This window comes from Propithecus coquereli, unplaced genomic scaffold (assembly GCF_000956105.1).
Source record: "Propithecus coquereli isolate 6110/MARCELLA unplaced genomic scaffold, Pcoq_1.0 Scaffold166, whole genome shotgun sequence".
In the NCBI taxonomy this organism is placed as follows: domain Eukaryota; kingdom Metazoa; phylum Chordata; class Mammalia; order Primates; family Indriidae; genus Propithecus; species Propithecus coquereli.
The window spans coordinates 5530238-5547268 of record NW_012141191.1 but is presented as its reverse complement, the minus strand read 5'-3'; the positions used below and the strand labels follow the sequence as shown (position 1 = coordinate 5547268).

Here is a 17031-nt window from a genome sequence, read left to right as displayed (position 1 = left end):
TCCTTGCTTCCCACACTCGACTGTACGTTGTTGGTGGTTTTTTATTTATCCTGGTTTTAATGGGATTCTCTATTATAATCCTTGCTTAGACTCATGGATATGTAACTTGGACAATAACATAGAAAGCACATTATCTTACACACAGCAGGCACTCAGTAAGTATCTGCTGAAGAACTGAATGGATGGAGGGAATGAATTAACTCTATTCTTAAACAAATTCTGCCTTTCTGAACGCAGCCTTAAACTTTGCCACTCCTATTTCTCAAGGAATGTCTCATTTAAGTGATACCTTGATTCCTGACTCATGTAGTAGGAAGTAGCTTTTACATCGAGTTTCTATTTTTAGAGATCCTCTTTCCACAAGTAGAAATGACATAAACCAAGATCATCTCCTTAGTTTATTTTTTCTAGAGTCCTTAGCATGCTACATTAACCTGACAAAGCTTAATCTTGTGTTCATTTCACAATACATTTCATGCAGTTCACAGCTGTGATTGGTTTTACATTGACATTACACATGTTTCGATTCAGCCATGTGAAAAGAATATAATTCTTAATGGATTTTGTCTCTGAAAACTGTCCAAGCTTAAATAAGCATATGAGCAGTTTATTCTTAAGGGCATCTCTCTTTAAAATGCAAAAAGGATTTTTAGCATAAGAATATAATGTCCCTGTTTATAGTCCATTTGCAACTGAACCACTTCCTTTAGGTTTCACGTGTCCTGAGGAATCCTCTTTTATGAAACTGCATTCAAGTATACTATTTTATTTCACATTCCAGATTGAGTTTAGGTGCAAGGCTGACCTTCAGCTTTACATCCCCAAATAAATCTTCCATGGGCCTAGCCTTCCCAAGACTATTCTTAGCATTAGACTCTCTTTTACAATAAACATTCAGCACTAAAGCCACAGAGCAGAGCTATTTGGCATTTTCCAGTGAAGTGCAAGAAGTTAAATAAGTTATGTTTTTATTGCTAATGTATAGAATCAAGCACAGTCACTTTGTCAAACAGAAGGAAAGGGTATACACGAGATGTGGCCTCTCCTCGGCCGCCCCAGGGTCCAAATGCACAGAAATTGTCACCTGGCCACCACCCATCTGGTACCACTTTAAGAGGATGTGTTGAGTATTCTAGAGTCTGAGGAGTCAGACCTCTCGTCGAAGTCGTCCTCGGTGTAAATGGACTGCTTTGACACAATTGGACACCCATCATCAGGGATGGAGATCCGAGGGTCTTCTGTGGCACGGGCGGGGAGGACAGGCGAGCTCCTGAAGACGCTGGCAGAGTTACTGGGGAAAGGACTGACATACTGGGACCTCAGCTGATACTGCTGCTGCAGCGTCATGGTGTTCCACAGGGTGACATCATTGGGCAAAAAGGGGCTCGACTGGTTTCTCGCCAAGGTATTCCTCAGCATCAGCGGGTACCGGGGTGGCTGCGGGAAAGGGTGCTGCAGAGGCACGGCCAGGGGATTGGGGACGACATTACTAGAGTCAGCAGAAAACCTCAACGTGTCTGGGACCCGAAAGGCCGACCCCACAGACCATTTGGAAGAGGAGATGGGGTAGGAGCTCAAGGTGTGTTCAAAGATGTGCCCATTGGAGGGCAACACAAGACTCTCGGGTTCTGCTGCAGTTCGCTCTGCTCCCGGGACTGAAGACCGGCTGGACAGAAGGACCTCCACAGCACTCACCAGGTCTCCGCCACAGCCCTTGAGGATGAGCTCCAGCACTGTTGGCTTCTGGTTGGGGAATATTTTTTTTAACACTTCCAGCGGTGGTCTGTTGGCTTTCAAGCTGAAGGGCAGAGAAACAGTCCCCGATGGGCCCTCAATCAGGAGGTGATTCTGCTCTGCGTGGTACTTGGGGCTGTCGAGGTGGCTCTCAGGGTTGCCTCCGTTTTTCTGGACCGCATAGCCCCCTTCGTCCACGGACACTATCTCGGGGCTCTCAGGGGTGAAGCAGCTCTTACTCTTAACTACATCTGGGGAGCTCCTCTGGTCAGTGTCTTTGTCGCTGAAGGCCTCCGTATTGTCTCCTGAGCTGCTGTCCCCAAGTCGTTCTTCAGTCAAATCTGAAAAACAGAGAACAGCTGGGTTAATCCTTTCCTGGTGTGCATAAAGAGGAACAGATGTGCTCAGAAGAGAGCTGTATGCAGGCTTTTTGGAAGAGAAAACGCATCCCAGTGGCTTATAATATACTGCATGCCTTAAAAAAAAAAAAAAAAAAAAAAAAAAACAAAAAAACTATGTCATTGGCAAGTGGCAATAAAAACACAAAACCTATAAATAAAGATCTAGAAATCAGTGATTTCTGAGAATGTTGTGTGGTACAAGGAAGCTTGCCTTAAACACAGAACGGCTACATGAACCTATAACCATGGAAGACGCAGCTTTCATAGTAGTAACATCTAAATAGGGAGCCTCTGCTCTGAGGGCCTGGAGGAGACACGTGGAAAAGCCCAGGAAAAAGCCGTGAATGAGCTCAGGCTTGTCTTCTAGCTTGTCTTCTGCAGATGAGGTACCCAGCTGTAATCTAGGGATATCACCAGCTGGTGCACCAGACACCCATAGGGAATTTAAATATTTTAAATCCATTTTCCCATAGGCTGATTTTGTATTAAATGTCTTGTGAACCCAGTCAGTATTGTCACCAGTTTACCATGTACAATAACTAGCTAATACAATCACTGATGTGAAAGAAAGACACCTCTATACATTGAAATATTTCATAAAAAGCCACTCGAGTCATTGGCCAACTTGGTTGCCTGTAACTCGCACTAGAGGGCAAACAAAACCAGCTGCGAATTCTGGATGGTGGGGACAGGTTGCTAGAGAGGAACAAGGAAATGGCTGGAAAGGGTTTGTGAAACTGCATGGGAACATTATCCAATGGTGTAAAAATGCACCCACAACTACAGGACCAGGGTGGCAAGAGGTGCATGAACTGTTTTGTTAGTAAAGGACTTAAAGATACTTTTTTGAATTATATTAAAATGAGAAGAAGGGGGAGAAAATGCTTCCCAAATAAAACAGAGAGTTGCTATGAAGTAAACTAGTTGCAAATTTGACATTTTGACCTAAGAATATTTTGACCTCAGATATTACTCCCCAAAGGGCTGGTAGTATTGCAGTGCTGCAGGCAAAAAGGAGCAGGTCAGAGTGGTTTGTTTTGCAGTTGTATATTCTAACGGACCTTTACAATTTTATTTATTTACACAATTTTTATTTATTTATACAATTTTTTATAAGCAAGCTATATGCAAATAGATTTTTATCCTTTTCAAAAACACATACTGGCTGTGGCTACTCGAAGCCAGGGTAACTGATGTAAAGATAAAAATTCTTAATAACTCAGTTGTTAGGTTGTAAACCATCAGGTTGCCTGTGTTTTCTACCACCCTGCCTGAATAGCCTCATTGTCACCCTCTCTGTGGGTACACCTGATTATATGCAGATAGCCAGCCGGTGAAATTTCATCAAAGCAGCTTCCAGAAACCATCTCCTCCTACTTGTTGTTGTTTATCTTAAAAGCTTTAAACAAAGGCCCATTTATGAACATTCTTCTAACACGGGATGTATCTCAAGCACAATTGGCAAACAAAACTTTGGTTCTTCACAAAGCAATAAATATGTGCCAAACATAAATACATTTAAAAATATTCTCAAATTACATCAGTGCAACTTTCAAGCATGAATCTGATATGAATTCTTACTTAAACTGCTTCTTTTTTCAATGCAAAATATAAGGTTTCCAATGTGGGGTTCATTTGCAGCCCATACTTATGAAACCATTTTTGCTTCGTATAATGACTCTGGGATATATAAAAGATCTATTTTTGTAAGAGAAACTTGACATATTCTCTCTTACAACTTCCTAGGACAGGGCAGCCAGTTTTTACCACCCCTCCACCCAAGTTAACACGGTAGGTAGGTAGGTAGGTATTTGAACTCCGTGTCCTTGATCCAAAAGAGAAAAACAGCAACAAAAAACCTTCTATAGATTCCCATTCCAATCAGCAAGACCTATTTAAATTTTCCTGATTCATGACCCCATATATGCCTCTTGGCTGTTACTCTATTATTAAACACCTGAGAGTGGGTGGCCACTGATAGTTGTGTTAACTCAGCACTGAAGTGAACACACACTGGATTTTGGCCCCTCCTCAGTGGAGCTTGGGAAAACAAGTCAAATACCCTCCCTATATAAATATGGACATAAAATAATATTTTAAATACTATGTACCTCTAAACAGTTTTCTTATTTAACTTTATCCTACATTATCTATTATTATCAGCAGCAAGTACCTAAATCCCTGAAATATGCAAGATACTGACAAAAACAGAACAAAGCATGGAAAATACCAGAAAGTGTAACACTTGCCCCTACCTTGTGGACTTTATTATCAAGTTGGGGAAATAAGAAGCATGGTGCAGGGGAAAAGCAAACAGGGCCAGGCAGGATTTGCAAAGCATCAGACACGACGCACATTGTACACCAAGGTTCTTTGCAGCACTGTCTCAGTAGCCAAAGGTAGAAGCAACCCAAATGTCCATCGAGGGACAAATGATAAATAAAATGTGGTATGTACATCTAGCCTCTAAAGGGAACGAAATTCTGACACATGCTACAACATGGACGAACCTCGAGGACATTATGCTAAGTGAAGTAAGCCAGACACAAAAGGACAAATATGGTATGATTCCACATGTGTGAGATACCAAGAATGGGTGAATTCCCAGAGACAGAAAATAGAATGGTGGTTACCAGCGGCTGGGGGTAGGGGAATGGGGAGTTATTGTTTAATGGGTATGGAGCTTCAGTTTGGAATGATAAAAATGTTCTAGAGCTGGACAGTGATGATGGTTGCACAACATTGTGAATGTAGTTAATGCTACTGAACTGCACACCTAAAAATGGTTAAAATGGTAAACTTTGGGTTATATATATTTTATCACAATAAAGAAGAAAAAATATGACACTGTCATATATAGAGGATGGTGAGATTTTCTTTACAAGCAAGGAACAATTAGTTCTTCTTGGGACCTAAGGATATATAAGCACAGCTAGAAGGCTAAAAACTCGGCTAATTTTACAATGTGAGAACCTAAAAATAGCTTGGTATATTTTTTGTTTTTTAGAGGTGGGCTCTTGCTATGTTGCCCAGACTGGTCTCGAACTCCAGGACTCAAGGGATCTTCCCGCCTCAGCCTCCCAAGTTGCTGGGATTACAGGCATTACCACTGCACCCAGCTAACTTTTGTGTTTTAAAAAGTAAACTTTCCTCACCTTAGATGAGTTTCAAACACTGAAAACATATCAGAAAAATTTTTTCAGGTCTGTCAACCAAATTCACTCCTTCACAGCACACTTTAGCCTCCAGAGTTAAAGGGGAACTGGGGAATGAAGTTCTGACTAATCTAAAGAATCTACCATTATAAAAATGGAGTTTTTTCAAGGTGGCAACAGATATACTGTCCCAATCAACTGGACACCGGAAGGCAGGATTTTAAGTCTGACGATACCAAATTCCACTTTTGTACCTATTTTCCTAAGTTCTGCAGAACAGACAGAAACTGTGATCCCCCAGACTGGAAAGGCTCATTTTGTTGTGTTACCCTTTGCGGTCTGCTACTGGGACATGCCAGTGCATCATGCACTTCTGGTTACTTGTCAAGAAGTGGTGATAGATTGTGCTGAATCACCTATACTCTCTCTACAGGCTCCTGGGCTGATCAGCTTCTCCACCTGGGTGTCTAGGCTATGGCCCAAAAAGGGACAAAAGCTAACAGTATGTTACAGGAATCAAATCTACAAACTCAGGGCATTCCAACCAACTGAGCTCAGCACTGTTTATACTGTGTTCAGAGGGAAGACAGAAGATGATGGAAAAAAAAAGCAACAAGTGGGACACACCTGTGGGATTCATGCACCTGAGCCGCACATAAAATCCTGTTAAGGGATGCTGGGTGAGCAGAATCCCCATCAATATCCAAGGTTGTTGGGGTTTCAAAACTAGACCTTGCAACCAAGAATAACTCCTCATCCAACAATAATTTCTGAAGAGCAGAATATACAGTCTCTACAATTTTGTGGCACTACGGTGTCTAGAATTGGTTGTATTTTTCTACCTAAACTAAGCGTATTGTAAATTATTCTATTATAAATACAGACTTTCACAAGTAATTATAGAGGGTGAGTTTTGAGCCCAGTGATAAAGTGTAATTTAATAACAGGTGTTTCTTTACATTTCCAAATTTTTTCTTAAATGAACTTTACAAATTGTTCGAGTTGGTTTAAAACACAAAAGCCTTTCTAGATGCAGAAAGGTGAAACTGCCAACTAACAACATGAAACAGGAAATACTCCCTTAATATTTTACCCTCTCTCTTCTTGAAATTGAGACCCTAATTCTTAGAACATAAAGAGTAAGAGTATATTTCAACCAATAATAATTTACCCCTATCATACAGGTGCAAAAAGTCAAAACTACTACGGTCAAAATGGGGGAAAAATAAATTTTATCTGATATCACAAACCAGTTATTGAAAGTGATAGAATCCGGTTTCTATTGCTAAACGTATAGATATTTTTTAAATCTTACTAAACGTCCATGCTCCAGTTTCATATTTCATGAGCAGAAACGCTCATAGTCATCCCTGAAATAAAGGGTAAAGGTTTTTGAAACAAGTAGATATTCAATTAAGAAGAAAATTTTTTTCTGTGGATAACAGTGCTACCAACTTCAAAATATATATGCCATAAGATAGCTACGAGGCTTTTTTTGCTACAAGACTTTTTTTTTTTTTTTTTTTTTGAGACAGAGTCTCACTGTGTTGCCCGGGCTAGAGTGCCATGGCGTCAGCCTAACTCACAGCAACCTCAAACTCCTGGGCTCAAGCGATCCTCCTGCCTCAGCCTCCCAGGTAGCTGGGACTACAGGCATGCGCCACCATACCCGGTTAATTTTTTCTATATATTTTTAGTTGTCCAATTAATCTCTTTCTAATTTTAGTAGAGACGGGGTCTCGCTCTTGCTCAGGCTGGTTTTGAACTCCTGAGCTCAAACAATCTGTCCGCCTCGGCCTCCCAGAGAGCTAGGATTACAGGCGTGAGCCACTGCGCCTGGCCCCAAGACTTTTAACTAAGGAGAGAATGAACACTCGCAAGAGTGACCTCCAATATAAAACTAATTCACAAAATATAAATTTCTTTAGAGGATTTTTTCATATGACAATACAGCTCAATAAAAAATTCTATGTATTCATTTCAAATATTTTGAGATATCATACAATATGTGAAACATTCTGACACATAAAAATGGAAAATCTTTCTGACTTAGATGTCTTGAGTTTTCTCCATTCTATCTAAATATATCTATCAAAACAAAATATGTCTTACATACAGAATGAAAATACAAAAGCATTGGCATGTAGAGGAACATTTCCTAGCCCAAAAATCACTGGACATTTTTTTCATTCACCTCATGCATTCTGAAACATAGACTGTCACATACTCATCTGTTCACTTGAGCTTTGAAGAACACACCACTAAATAATAGGTCCCTGATGGGTAGTTTTCAAAACACACAAATCTTAGAGCAATGGCAGAGAGGGAGCCCAGGCAGGATGGGACTTCCAGAAGAGACCATTTCTCAGAATTCTAACAGGAGACAAGCTTTTTACATTTTCTGTTGTTATCTTTATCTCACAAAGTGATGAATCACGAAAATCTGAAGTATACCAGGGAATGAATCTCTGTTGGAAAAACTTTCCTTTTCTTCCTGGGGAGAAAACTTGTGAAAAGTTAAAAAAAAAAAAAAGGAATGCTTTGCTTTTTAAAAATCATTAACAACACTAGCTTGATAATGTATGAAGGAATCAGGATGGTTCCTTGGGACCAATATCTTGGGAGGACATTGGTATAGGAAGGGCTGGGTTTAAGGAAGTATGGTCTGCAAACGTGCACTTTGCATGTCTTGCAAAAATTTAGTTTTGATCTCTTTCTTGACTCAGAAGGGAGCACTTTTCAAGAAGCAGAGGGGAAATTACCTATAAATCTACATGTTTATTTGGTATTTAACAACAATGCAGCTGGCTACTCATCCATTTAACAAATACCCTTAAACCCTTACTCTGCACTCAGGTTCTGTGCTAGGTAAGATTATGTAGAGATGATCAAAGCATTGCCTCTTGGACATTGAGAGGCTTACAGTTTACTAACTAGTCTTTTGCAAAATTCCAGGTTATCTGCACAGTTGGTCATATTTTATAGAAAAACACAGCAAGTAACTCAAAGGACAGCAGCTGGGCAGACTATGATGTCTTCACAGGAGGGAATATTGTAAACATTCACATATAAAGACTATGGGTGCTACAAATATACACTGAAATAAACAAAGTAATGATTAGTGGAAAAAATTAGAACATTGATCCCAGCTTTGTAAAATTTATGTCTAACTAGTCACTGTAATCAAGAGATTGGAGATTCTGTAAAGAATTGATGTACTGTTAAGTTTTTTCATAACGCATTATTGTTACTTGATATTTGACTGTGCTTTTTCATAGCTGTTTAACTATATAATAAACTGCAAAAGAAATAAAAAGAAAATCCATCTAGTTATTGCAGTTTCCTTTCTAAGAACAGTAGTATGCATTGCCCCAAGAGGGGGTGACTCACCACAGCAATGTGGGACTCTTGGGAGTGACATGACACAATCCCAAGGTGGTGGACCTGTGATGACCAGCTGTTCTACCACTGAGTCCTCCACCTCTGCCATGAGCGCTCATGTATATGTCATCAGAGCCACAGAGGCCTAGACAAGGGAGTCCAAAGACCTGAGCAGCTAATGGTTAAGGGGCAGCAACAGGTTAAAAGGAGAAAGAGAGAAGAAAGCAAGAAGGAAGAAGGGAAGAAAAGGAAAGAGCAGGCAAGCAGACAGGCAAATGGATTTTTACTGGGCTCTGTCCTCCTCCCTGTCAGGAAGAAGTGCAACATTTCCAGAAAGGGGCTCCAAGTCCTCCAGGGACTTTGATTTATGAAGATTTACTCCCTTTCCCTCTGTAAAGCTGTTAGCAGAAAGTGCTGACTGGCTGCAGCAAAGAATTTCTCATCAATGCTCTTTGATTGTATTTTGCAAACAAAATGCCTGTTGCTTGGTAACATTTCACTTGAGCCTGACCTTCTCCGAAAGTTATTGCTATCAGATTCGATTTACACTGTCCTCCTGTGATTACTGTAATCTTTTAAACCCGGGAGTTCATCCATCAGGGAAAAGAAAAGTTGGTTGTTAAGTCGAGAGCATAGCTATCCGCCAGATTTATAACACCGGGGAGTGTGTTGGGGGGAGGAGGAGTCTTTCCCGGGTGGCGGTGGAACTCCAGTTCCTAGACGTGGGTCACTCTCTCATTTTTTTTTCCTGCCAACTCCGTTCCCAGATTCACAAGATGAACACCAACGCCTCCCTGATGCCCGTCCTGGACAGCTCAGGCTCTGCAGAGAGAAAGAAAGAAGCGGGGAGGCAAGCAGGAGCGACCCCCCCCAAGCCAAGGGTCTTCGGGGCGACTGGAGCTGGGTGGGGAAGCCTTGGCCGAGTTGCCAGATAAAGTAACAGATGTCCAGTTGAATTTGAACTTCAGATAAATAATGAGTAATTTTCAGTATGAGTATTCTCCATGCAATATTTGGCATCCTGTTTTTTGTTTGCATGTTTGTTGCTAAATTTGGCAACTCACCCCAGGACTCCTGCCTTTGGAAGGGCAGTGTAGGAAAGCTCGGGACAATTGGAGAGGGAGCAGTGGCCCAAGAGGCAAGACGTGGGAAAGGCGCAGGAGGCGGGAGGTGGCCAGTGCTTCCTGCTCCGTGTGCCGCTGGGAGGTTCCGAAGTTGCCAAGAGCAAGCGAGGAAGGAGCCGCCTGGCAGGCGGCAGCCCCGGGTGCCGGCACACAGGGACAACCATCCAGTACCTCTGCCCAGGTAGAGGACAGTCTCCCCCGCCCCCAAGCCCACCTCGGCCAGGGTCCCTGTCCCGCCACCAGTGCTGCTCTCCCCACCCCTGCACACATCCAGTCCACACCGCACCGTGCAAACCCGCAGGGTGGAGAGCAGGAAGATCCATGCCCGGTGGCATCCCGCCTCCAAGAGCCGGTCTTGGGGCAAGATTTGGAAAAGACCAGTAGTGCCAGTATGCTTTTTCCTTTTTATTTGATTGGATTTTGTTTTTTAAAGTGCAACTCTGAGTCAGGCCCCTTGCCTCAAATCAAGCCGTCTTAAAACCAGACCCCGTTTTAAAATGAATAGGTACACTTCGTAAGTAGCTTGTAAGTCTTTCCCGCTTTGTCGTTTGCTCCTACTCTATAGTTTCCCATCCTGGCCTGCATGAAGTGTTCTCTGATACCTATTACACTTGCAGGTGCTTCTCTTTGGGGGAAAAAAATTAAAAGTAAAAAATAAGCAGACCCGGCGGGACCTAATCAAGCTGGAGCTAAAAAGCCCAGAGCAAGCATAAAAATGCTAGGCAGTGCTGGGCAAGAGGTAAACTAAAAATAAAGGCATTTTTCCATAATCTCCTAACTTCTCTCCCTATAGTTATCTTGTTTATTCTCTTTCAGAAGAAATAAACACGAAAGAAGATCCTACTTTTCTATTTGATCTTGCTCCTCTCTTATTCCTAACCAAATGTTTTTTATTTTTTTCATTTAAAAGCATTTAAAAGAATTTGTGTATATATTTGATGGCAGATCCAGACCTAGAAAGAATCTACAGCCACAGACCTTTCCTCTCCAGGCACCACAGCCTGAGGTGACCCAGAACACTCTCCTGGAGGAAAAGTTGGGGGTGGGGAAGGGAGTCACAACACAGGAATGTAACTTCAGCTTTTCACCTTGGCCTTGACCCTTAACTTCCCTCAGCTTTTGAGCCCAGGTCCTGAAAGGCTGGCTTGGCTGGTTGAGACTGCTGATTCAGATACTCGAACAGGTGAAAGATGTTCGTGCTTCCTATGTTATTTTCATGGGGAGAAGTATGAGGAGGATGTAGAGGGAATTTAGCAGAAGAATAATTTCATTGAATAATGTGTACGTGTGTGTATATATGTGTGTGTGCACACATATCTATAAACTTAAATTAGAATTTTTAGATTTCAATCAAAATCTAATAATTCCAAGTTGATCACAGATTATAATCAAAGAAGCAGGAGAAATCTACATTCAAAAAGAAAAAAGAATACTTCACTCCATAGCTAGAAGTAATAACCATTAGAATATGAAAATTCTCCTTAAAACCACCACTACACTGAAAAGGATGTTCAACCTACTATATATCATTAGATAAAATTACCTCCATTCCTTTAAAGAATCTGGAGCAGATTTTAGCAAGATTTCTTCCAGTTACAAAACTTGAGTTTTGGTGTTTATGTGTCACTCCCTGAACTGGGTGGTTTTCTTCCAGTGGTGCCCAGCAAACATATTCTTATTAAGGCATGTGCTTTTCTCAAAAATTACTGGAGAGGAAAAAGATTCCATGTGCTTTTGTATTTAAGGGAAAAAAAAAATCTCTCCACAGCTATGTACTAAAGAGGCCCTTTGCCCTGCAAAAAGACCAACCACATTTTTAAATCAAAGTTCACAAAGAAACAGATCTACATGATTTGCCAGCAGATATTTAGAGATTCCTGACGGTCTGTGTACTTGTGGACCTACTATTCCAATAGAGCTGCACTTACTCTCTACATACAGCGAGCTACTTACTCAGGAATATCTGCTATGATTCTAAACACCCATGGTATATTATACAAATATATTATCAGAACTGCAAAAAAGGTATAATGCATATAGCAACAGGTAGTCTCATTTAACAGTTTTCTCCAACTTAAACCCCAAATGAAATTTCTCCCTGCGAGCACTGCATAGAACAGATCCATTTGTATGCTCCTCTTCCTAATGGAAAACAATTATCTGTTCTATTCCTGCCCTCCTCCCACATCTCCATCAGATTTTTTTCAAAGAATGGAATTATGGGGTCAAATCAGTTGAAAGAAGAAAACAAAAGTTGTGTAAATGGATGTGCAAGGTATGTGGGGTGATGGGCTGGGTTGGTCCCTGATGGCTCAGTCCCCAAAAAGTCATCACTCTCACCTTTCATTGTGATAAATCCCATTCTCCTTTGCAACTACTTGCTTTCAATTTGGAAGGCTTAGGCTATCCCTGAATACTTGGTGGGAGTAAAAGAGAGAACATCAGGTCTGGTTTGTCCAGTTGAAAACCTCTCTCTTTTCTATTCTCCCAAAGCATGTATCCTGCTGCTGCTGCTCCTGTTGCAGCTGCTCCTCCACCTTCCTGCCCTCACTCCTTCTCCTGGGGTTGTTTTGGTTTTGTGACTCTTTAGAAACCATGAACTTTGGCTATCCCAAACAACAGTCTGAAGAGCTCAGGGTGTGAAAGGAATCCCCTCTTGGACAAGGACCACAGAACCCAATGCCCCATTACAGGGCTGCTGCTGGGCAGGTGGCCACTGCAAAATGCTACCTCTGACATTAACTCAGACTTCTGCCCTGGTCCTGGAAGAAACACAACTAGGGAAACTCAAAATGGAACAATTAAGAAAACATATTGGCTCGGATCCACTTCTAGAGCTGAGACTCTAGAACTCTCCTAGTTACCTGTTCTAACCTAAGGGAGAAAAACAAAAGTCCCTCTTTCTCCCCCTCCCATTCCTCTATGGCAAATCCATAAATATAAAGATGTGAGACAAAAGAGAGGCAACTGAGGGAGCGCATTCCTCAGAGAAATGCTAATATGCTACGTTGGATTAAAGATTCACAAAAATTCATATTCGGCAAACTCTCATCTGTTTTTAAAATACCCAGTTCTGCTCTTCACTTACGGCTGTTCTCAGAGCTTCTGGCCTGAAGAGCACCACTGAAGACAAGGCAGCAGAACTGGACCTACCAGGCTACCTATCAACTCCCTGCAAAACCAGTGGAGTCTGCCATCACATCCTCACTGCCACACAACAGCCCCATGCTCCTGAAGCCAGGGATACTTTTTTGGGGGGCCGGGTGTAGGCACCAGCTCTAACACAGTTCTACCTACAGGAGCTTTCTGGACCTTCCCACTCCTAACTTCAACATACCCCCCTCCCTGAGAAAATGGGCTTTTTTCCCTTTTTATATTTGCCCCAGTAAAAGAGAAATGCCAAACACATGTCCACTGAATTTCAGAAGCCATCAAAGTAGCTCTTAGGCTGGACAGGACGGCAGCCTAAAAACTCCCCAGGAGGGAAGAGACTAAGAGACTAAACTCTAGGGACTGCCAAACTCAGGAAGCTTGGAGAAGAAAAACGGATGGGGGACGGGGGTCTGCCCATCTCCTGTGCTCAGGGCAGACCCACCCTTCTTAAAGCACAGCAGAGGAGGAGAGAAAAGGGGAGGGGAGAAGAGCCTAGAAACCTTTTGCTTCTAGTAGCCTGAGGTCCAAGCCCACCTATGACCTGGGAAAGGGCTTGCCAGAGATGGCCTTCCTCACTGTAGGTCAAATTATTTTATTTCTCTACCCCATAAAGACAGCTGAGGACAGCTTGGGGTTAAAGGACCTAGGCGATTCTGTAAAGGAGTTGATTATGAGTACACCAGATTCTCGATTAGGTCCCTGATATCAGCTGAGACTGCTGGGACCTTCTTTTTTTTTTTTTTTTTTTTTTGAGACAGAGTCTCACTGTGTTGCCCGGGCTAGAGTGCGTCAGCCTAGCTCACAGCAACCTCAAACTCCTGGGCTCAGGAGATCCTACTGCCTCAGCCTCCCGAGTAGCTGGGACTACAGGCATGCGCCACCATGCGCGGCTAATTTTTTCTATATATTTTTAGTTGTCCAGATCATTTCTTTCTATTTTTTAGTAGACACGGGGTCTCGCTCTTGGTCAGGCTGGTCTCGAACTTCTGACCTCGAGCGATCCACCCGCCTCGGCCTCCCAGAGTGCTAGGATTACAGGCGTGAGCCACCGCGCCCGGCTAGCTGGGACCTTTTTACTATTGTTCCTCAATGGAAGTTCTTTCACCAAATCAGAAGAGTCTGGAGGCCACCCAGCGAAGACAGAAAGCCTACCGGTTCCCGCAAATTGGAGATACTTGTCCTCGCTCCAGTTCCCCTGGGCGGGGCAGAGAAGCACGCCCAGCTTTGAGTCCACCAAGCGCTGGGCCTTGGCTCCTTCCCTGCGTCTACCCATTCCAACCCACAAATGCAAGGCTCTCTAAAGCCGGCATCCAGGAAAGCCCAGCCGCACCGTGGTGACCGTGAGTGCATGGGTTTTAATTTGTTCCTGTCTCGCTCCCTTTATCTACCCGCTAAATTTGGCATGTTCCCCTTCAACCTGGAAGGCGCAACTAGCGATCCTGACGCACAGTCCGGCCGTTCGGGTCGCCGGAGGCGCCTTTCCGGCGAGTGCCTGGGTTCCACCCGCGCTAGGGCCAGACTGAGGCCGGCTTCTCACGGGCCAGTAAGATCGGGACCGCGGGGTTGAGGACGAAGGCCGGGCCACGCCAACTTCCCGAAAACTTGCCTTCGGGCCTCCCAAGCAAAGCCGCAGCGAACACTCCAAAGTTGCCCACTCGCCCGGCCCAAGTCCCACACCGCCGACACTCTTACCTGGCTTGGCGAGCTGCGCCTGCAGTGTCCCGGGCTGCGGCTCGGTGGCCCAACGCAGCGCGGCGGCCGCGGCCAACTCCGCAGCAGGGCGCGGTGGCGGCGCCGGTGGCTGAGACTGCTGCGAGGTCGGCGGCGGCTGCGGGGCGGCGGTGGCATCCCCGGGCGGCGGGGGCCCGGGCAGAGGGCGCAGCGAGTCGGGGATCAGGCTCTCCAGGCTCTCGTTGGCCTGCTGCCGGCGCAGCGCCACCTGGGCCGCCATGACCCGCTGCCGCTCGATTATGAGAATGCACTTCTCGCAGGTGCAGTCCTTGAAACGGCAGTAGCGCTTGTGGCCCTTAAGCCAGGACAGCACGCCGTGGTTGCGGCAGCGCGCGCACTTGGGCGTGCGCTGCAGAGGTGCCCGCGGCGGCTGCGACACCGGGCCGCCCATGTACAGGTAGGGGGAGCCGTAGCCGTTCATGCCCCGGGCTCCTGGATGAGTTGGCGGGCTGGCGGAGGGAGGAGGCCAGGGGGCGCTGGACGGCGGGGCTGCGAGGCCCACTCAGGGGCGGCCTCCGGGCGGCGCGGCCCTGGGTCCCGCAACCCCGGTGACCGCGTGTGTTCCGAGGAGGCTGGAGGTGCAGCAGCCGTCTCTCCAGCTCCCGGGGCGCTCACAGGCTCGGCCTCCCGACTCGTATCCAGCCAATCCCCAGGCCCGTCGCGTCTCCGCCGGCTGCTGCTTTGGGCGCGCAGCCGGGTCGGCACGTCCTTCCTCGCCGAGGCGCTGCGGAGGCTGCAAGGAGACGGCGAGAGCTCTGATTAAGGTCTGAGCCAGCTGGTCTGCAGCTCCCTCGCGTGCTGGCCGGACCCAGCACCTCCTTCGCCGCCCTCCCCCAACCCCTCCTCCCTCCCACCGCCACCCCCACCCCTGGGGTCTCTGTCTCCTTGTACTCCCTACCCCACGCCTTCCTCCTTCCTTGCGCCCCTCGGGCCCCTGCACTTCACCTTCCTTGCCACCTGCAGCCAGGCCACTCTCACGGGGGCGCTCACGGCCCCCTCCTCCAAGCCCTCTCTGCCGCCGGAGAGACTGCGGAGCTCCGGAGAGTGTTGGTGCACTTGGGGCGGGGAAGGGGAGGACCAGCAGGGGTGAGGGTGGGGGTGCTTGTTAGCGAGTGAAGTGGCCGCTCCCCTCCACTCTCTTCCCCTCCCTCCAGGCCTGATCTAGCGGCACCGAGCTCAAGGCAGCTTTTATCCCGACAAATGGCCGCAGAAACTCGGCTGTGCGAAAACCCGACCCTACGGGAGCGTAGCGAGTGCACGCTGGACTCGGTTGGGAGTGTGGGGGGAGTGGTGTCGATTCAGGAAAATTTTGGCTCTTTTCTTGATTTTCTTTTGCAACGTATTTTTTATCTTTTGTTGCTGTAGAAGAAAATGTTTCTGAAACCTGCTGACCCAAGGATGACAACTCATTTTACAGGCTAATTTTATTTTTCTACCTTCCTCCCTATGTTTTAATAAAAAACGGTCTGAAAGGCCAGGGAAGTGCTCCCGTAGAGGATTTACTTGAGCGGTGGGTCTAAACTTTCAGAGAGCGAACTCAAAAGCCACATTAGCGCCCCAGTAGTTAGGGATATCATGGCCCGTCTCTCCTAGCAGGCGTTGGAGGCAAACGGATGTCTCGAGTCACCCAATGCAGATCCTCGCGTACTGTTATTTAGTTATGGATAAGGAATGGGGCCACTTTCCCCCTCTTAGCCCAAAGACGCCACCCATAGACGGGACGGAGAGGTGGGGAACCTGTGGCCTTGGAACCACATGTGGCCTTCTGGATCCTTGAGTGCGTCCTTTTGACCGAATTCAAATTTTAGGATTTGTTCTGTGAAGTTTGGATTAGGTGGAAGGGCCCCACTTGGGTATCTGGAGGGCCACTTGAGGCCGCAGGATCCCCACCCCATTGTTATTTGCGTGTTTGCAATCTCCGGGTTTGGAATGTAGACTTCCACTGCACATGCACCGGGACCGCTAACACCCCTCCCCCCATCAGCAAACAAACAAAAACTAAAAAACAAGTGGATATAGTCGGAGCAGGGCAGCACAGTAGCTCTGCGAGAGGGAGGGAGATGGCCGTCCCAGAGCCGTCTGTCCATATTCTCCTGAGAGCTACACGAAGCTCATCTCCTGGTGATGTGGGCTAATCGAATGTTAGGTGAGAGCGTATAGGAGTACGCTGCTACGCCCGACACTTCCAGGGCGCAGAGGCCCTTGTCCCCTGGGGAGGCCGGTTTTTCTCTGCACTGTCCTGGAGGTAAGGAAGCAACCCGAAAACGTCCCTCGGTGTTTGTTGTGAATTCAAGTAAAGCACCACCAGGAGTTCAAGCAGCCTACCCTTAATTCACGGAGGGGAGGAGGGTT

General features: G+C 45.6%; 1 protein-coding gene across 1 annotated transcript; it reads right to left on the bottom strand.

Moving 5' to 3' along the window:
* Positions 1-385: 385 nt before the first annotated feature.
* On the bottom strand, positions 386-15127 carry DMRT3 (doublesex and mab-3 related transcription factor 3). The gene is made up of 2 exons (XM_012641609.1): positions 14641-15127; positions 386-2075 (listed from the first exon to the last, which is right to left on the bottom strand). Exons 1-2 carry the CDS (start codon positions 15098-15100, stop codon positions 1111-1113), a joined length of 1425 nt encoding a protein of 474 aa, XP_012497063.1. The 5' UTR covers positions 15101-15127; the 3' UTR covers positions 386-1110.
* Positions 15128-17031: the final 1904 nt, after the last annotated feature.

Excerpts from the sequence above, each read along its gene's own strand:
- DMRT3 (XM_012641609.1), bottom strand. The coding sequence starts at position 15,100 with ATGAACGGCTACGGCTCCCCCTACCTGTACATGGGCGGCCCGGTGTCG. Across the intron at positions 2,076-14,640 it reads GGCGCAGCTCGCCAAGCCAG|ATTTGACTGAAGAACGACTT; the intron begins GTAAGAGTGTCG and ends TCTGTTTTTCAG.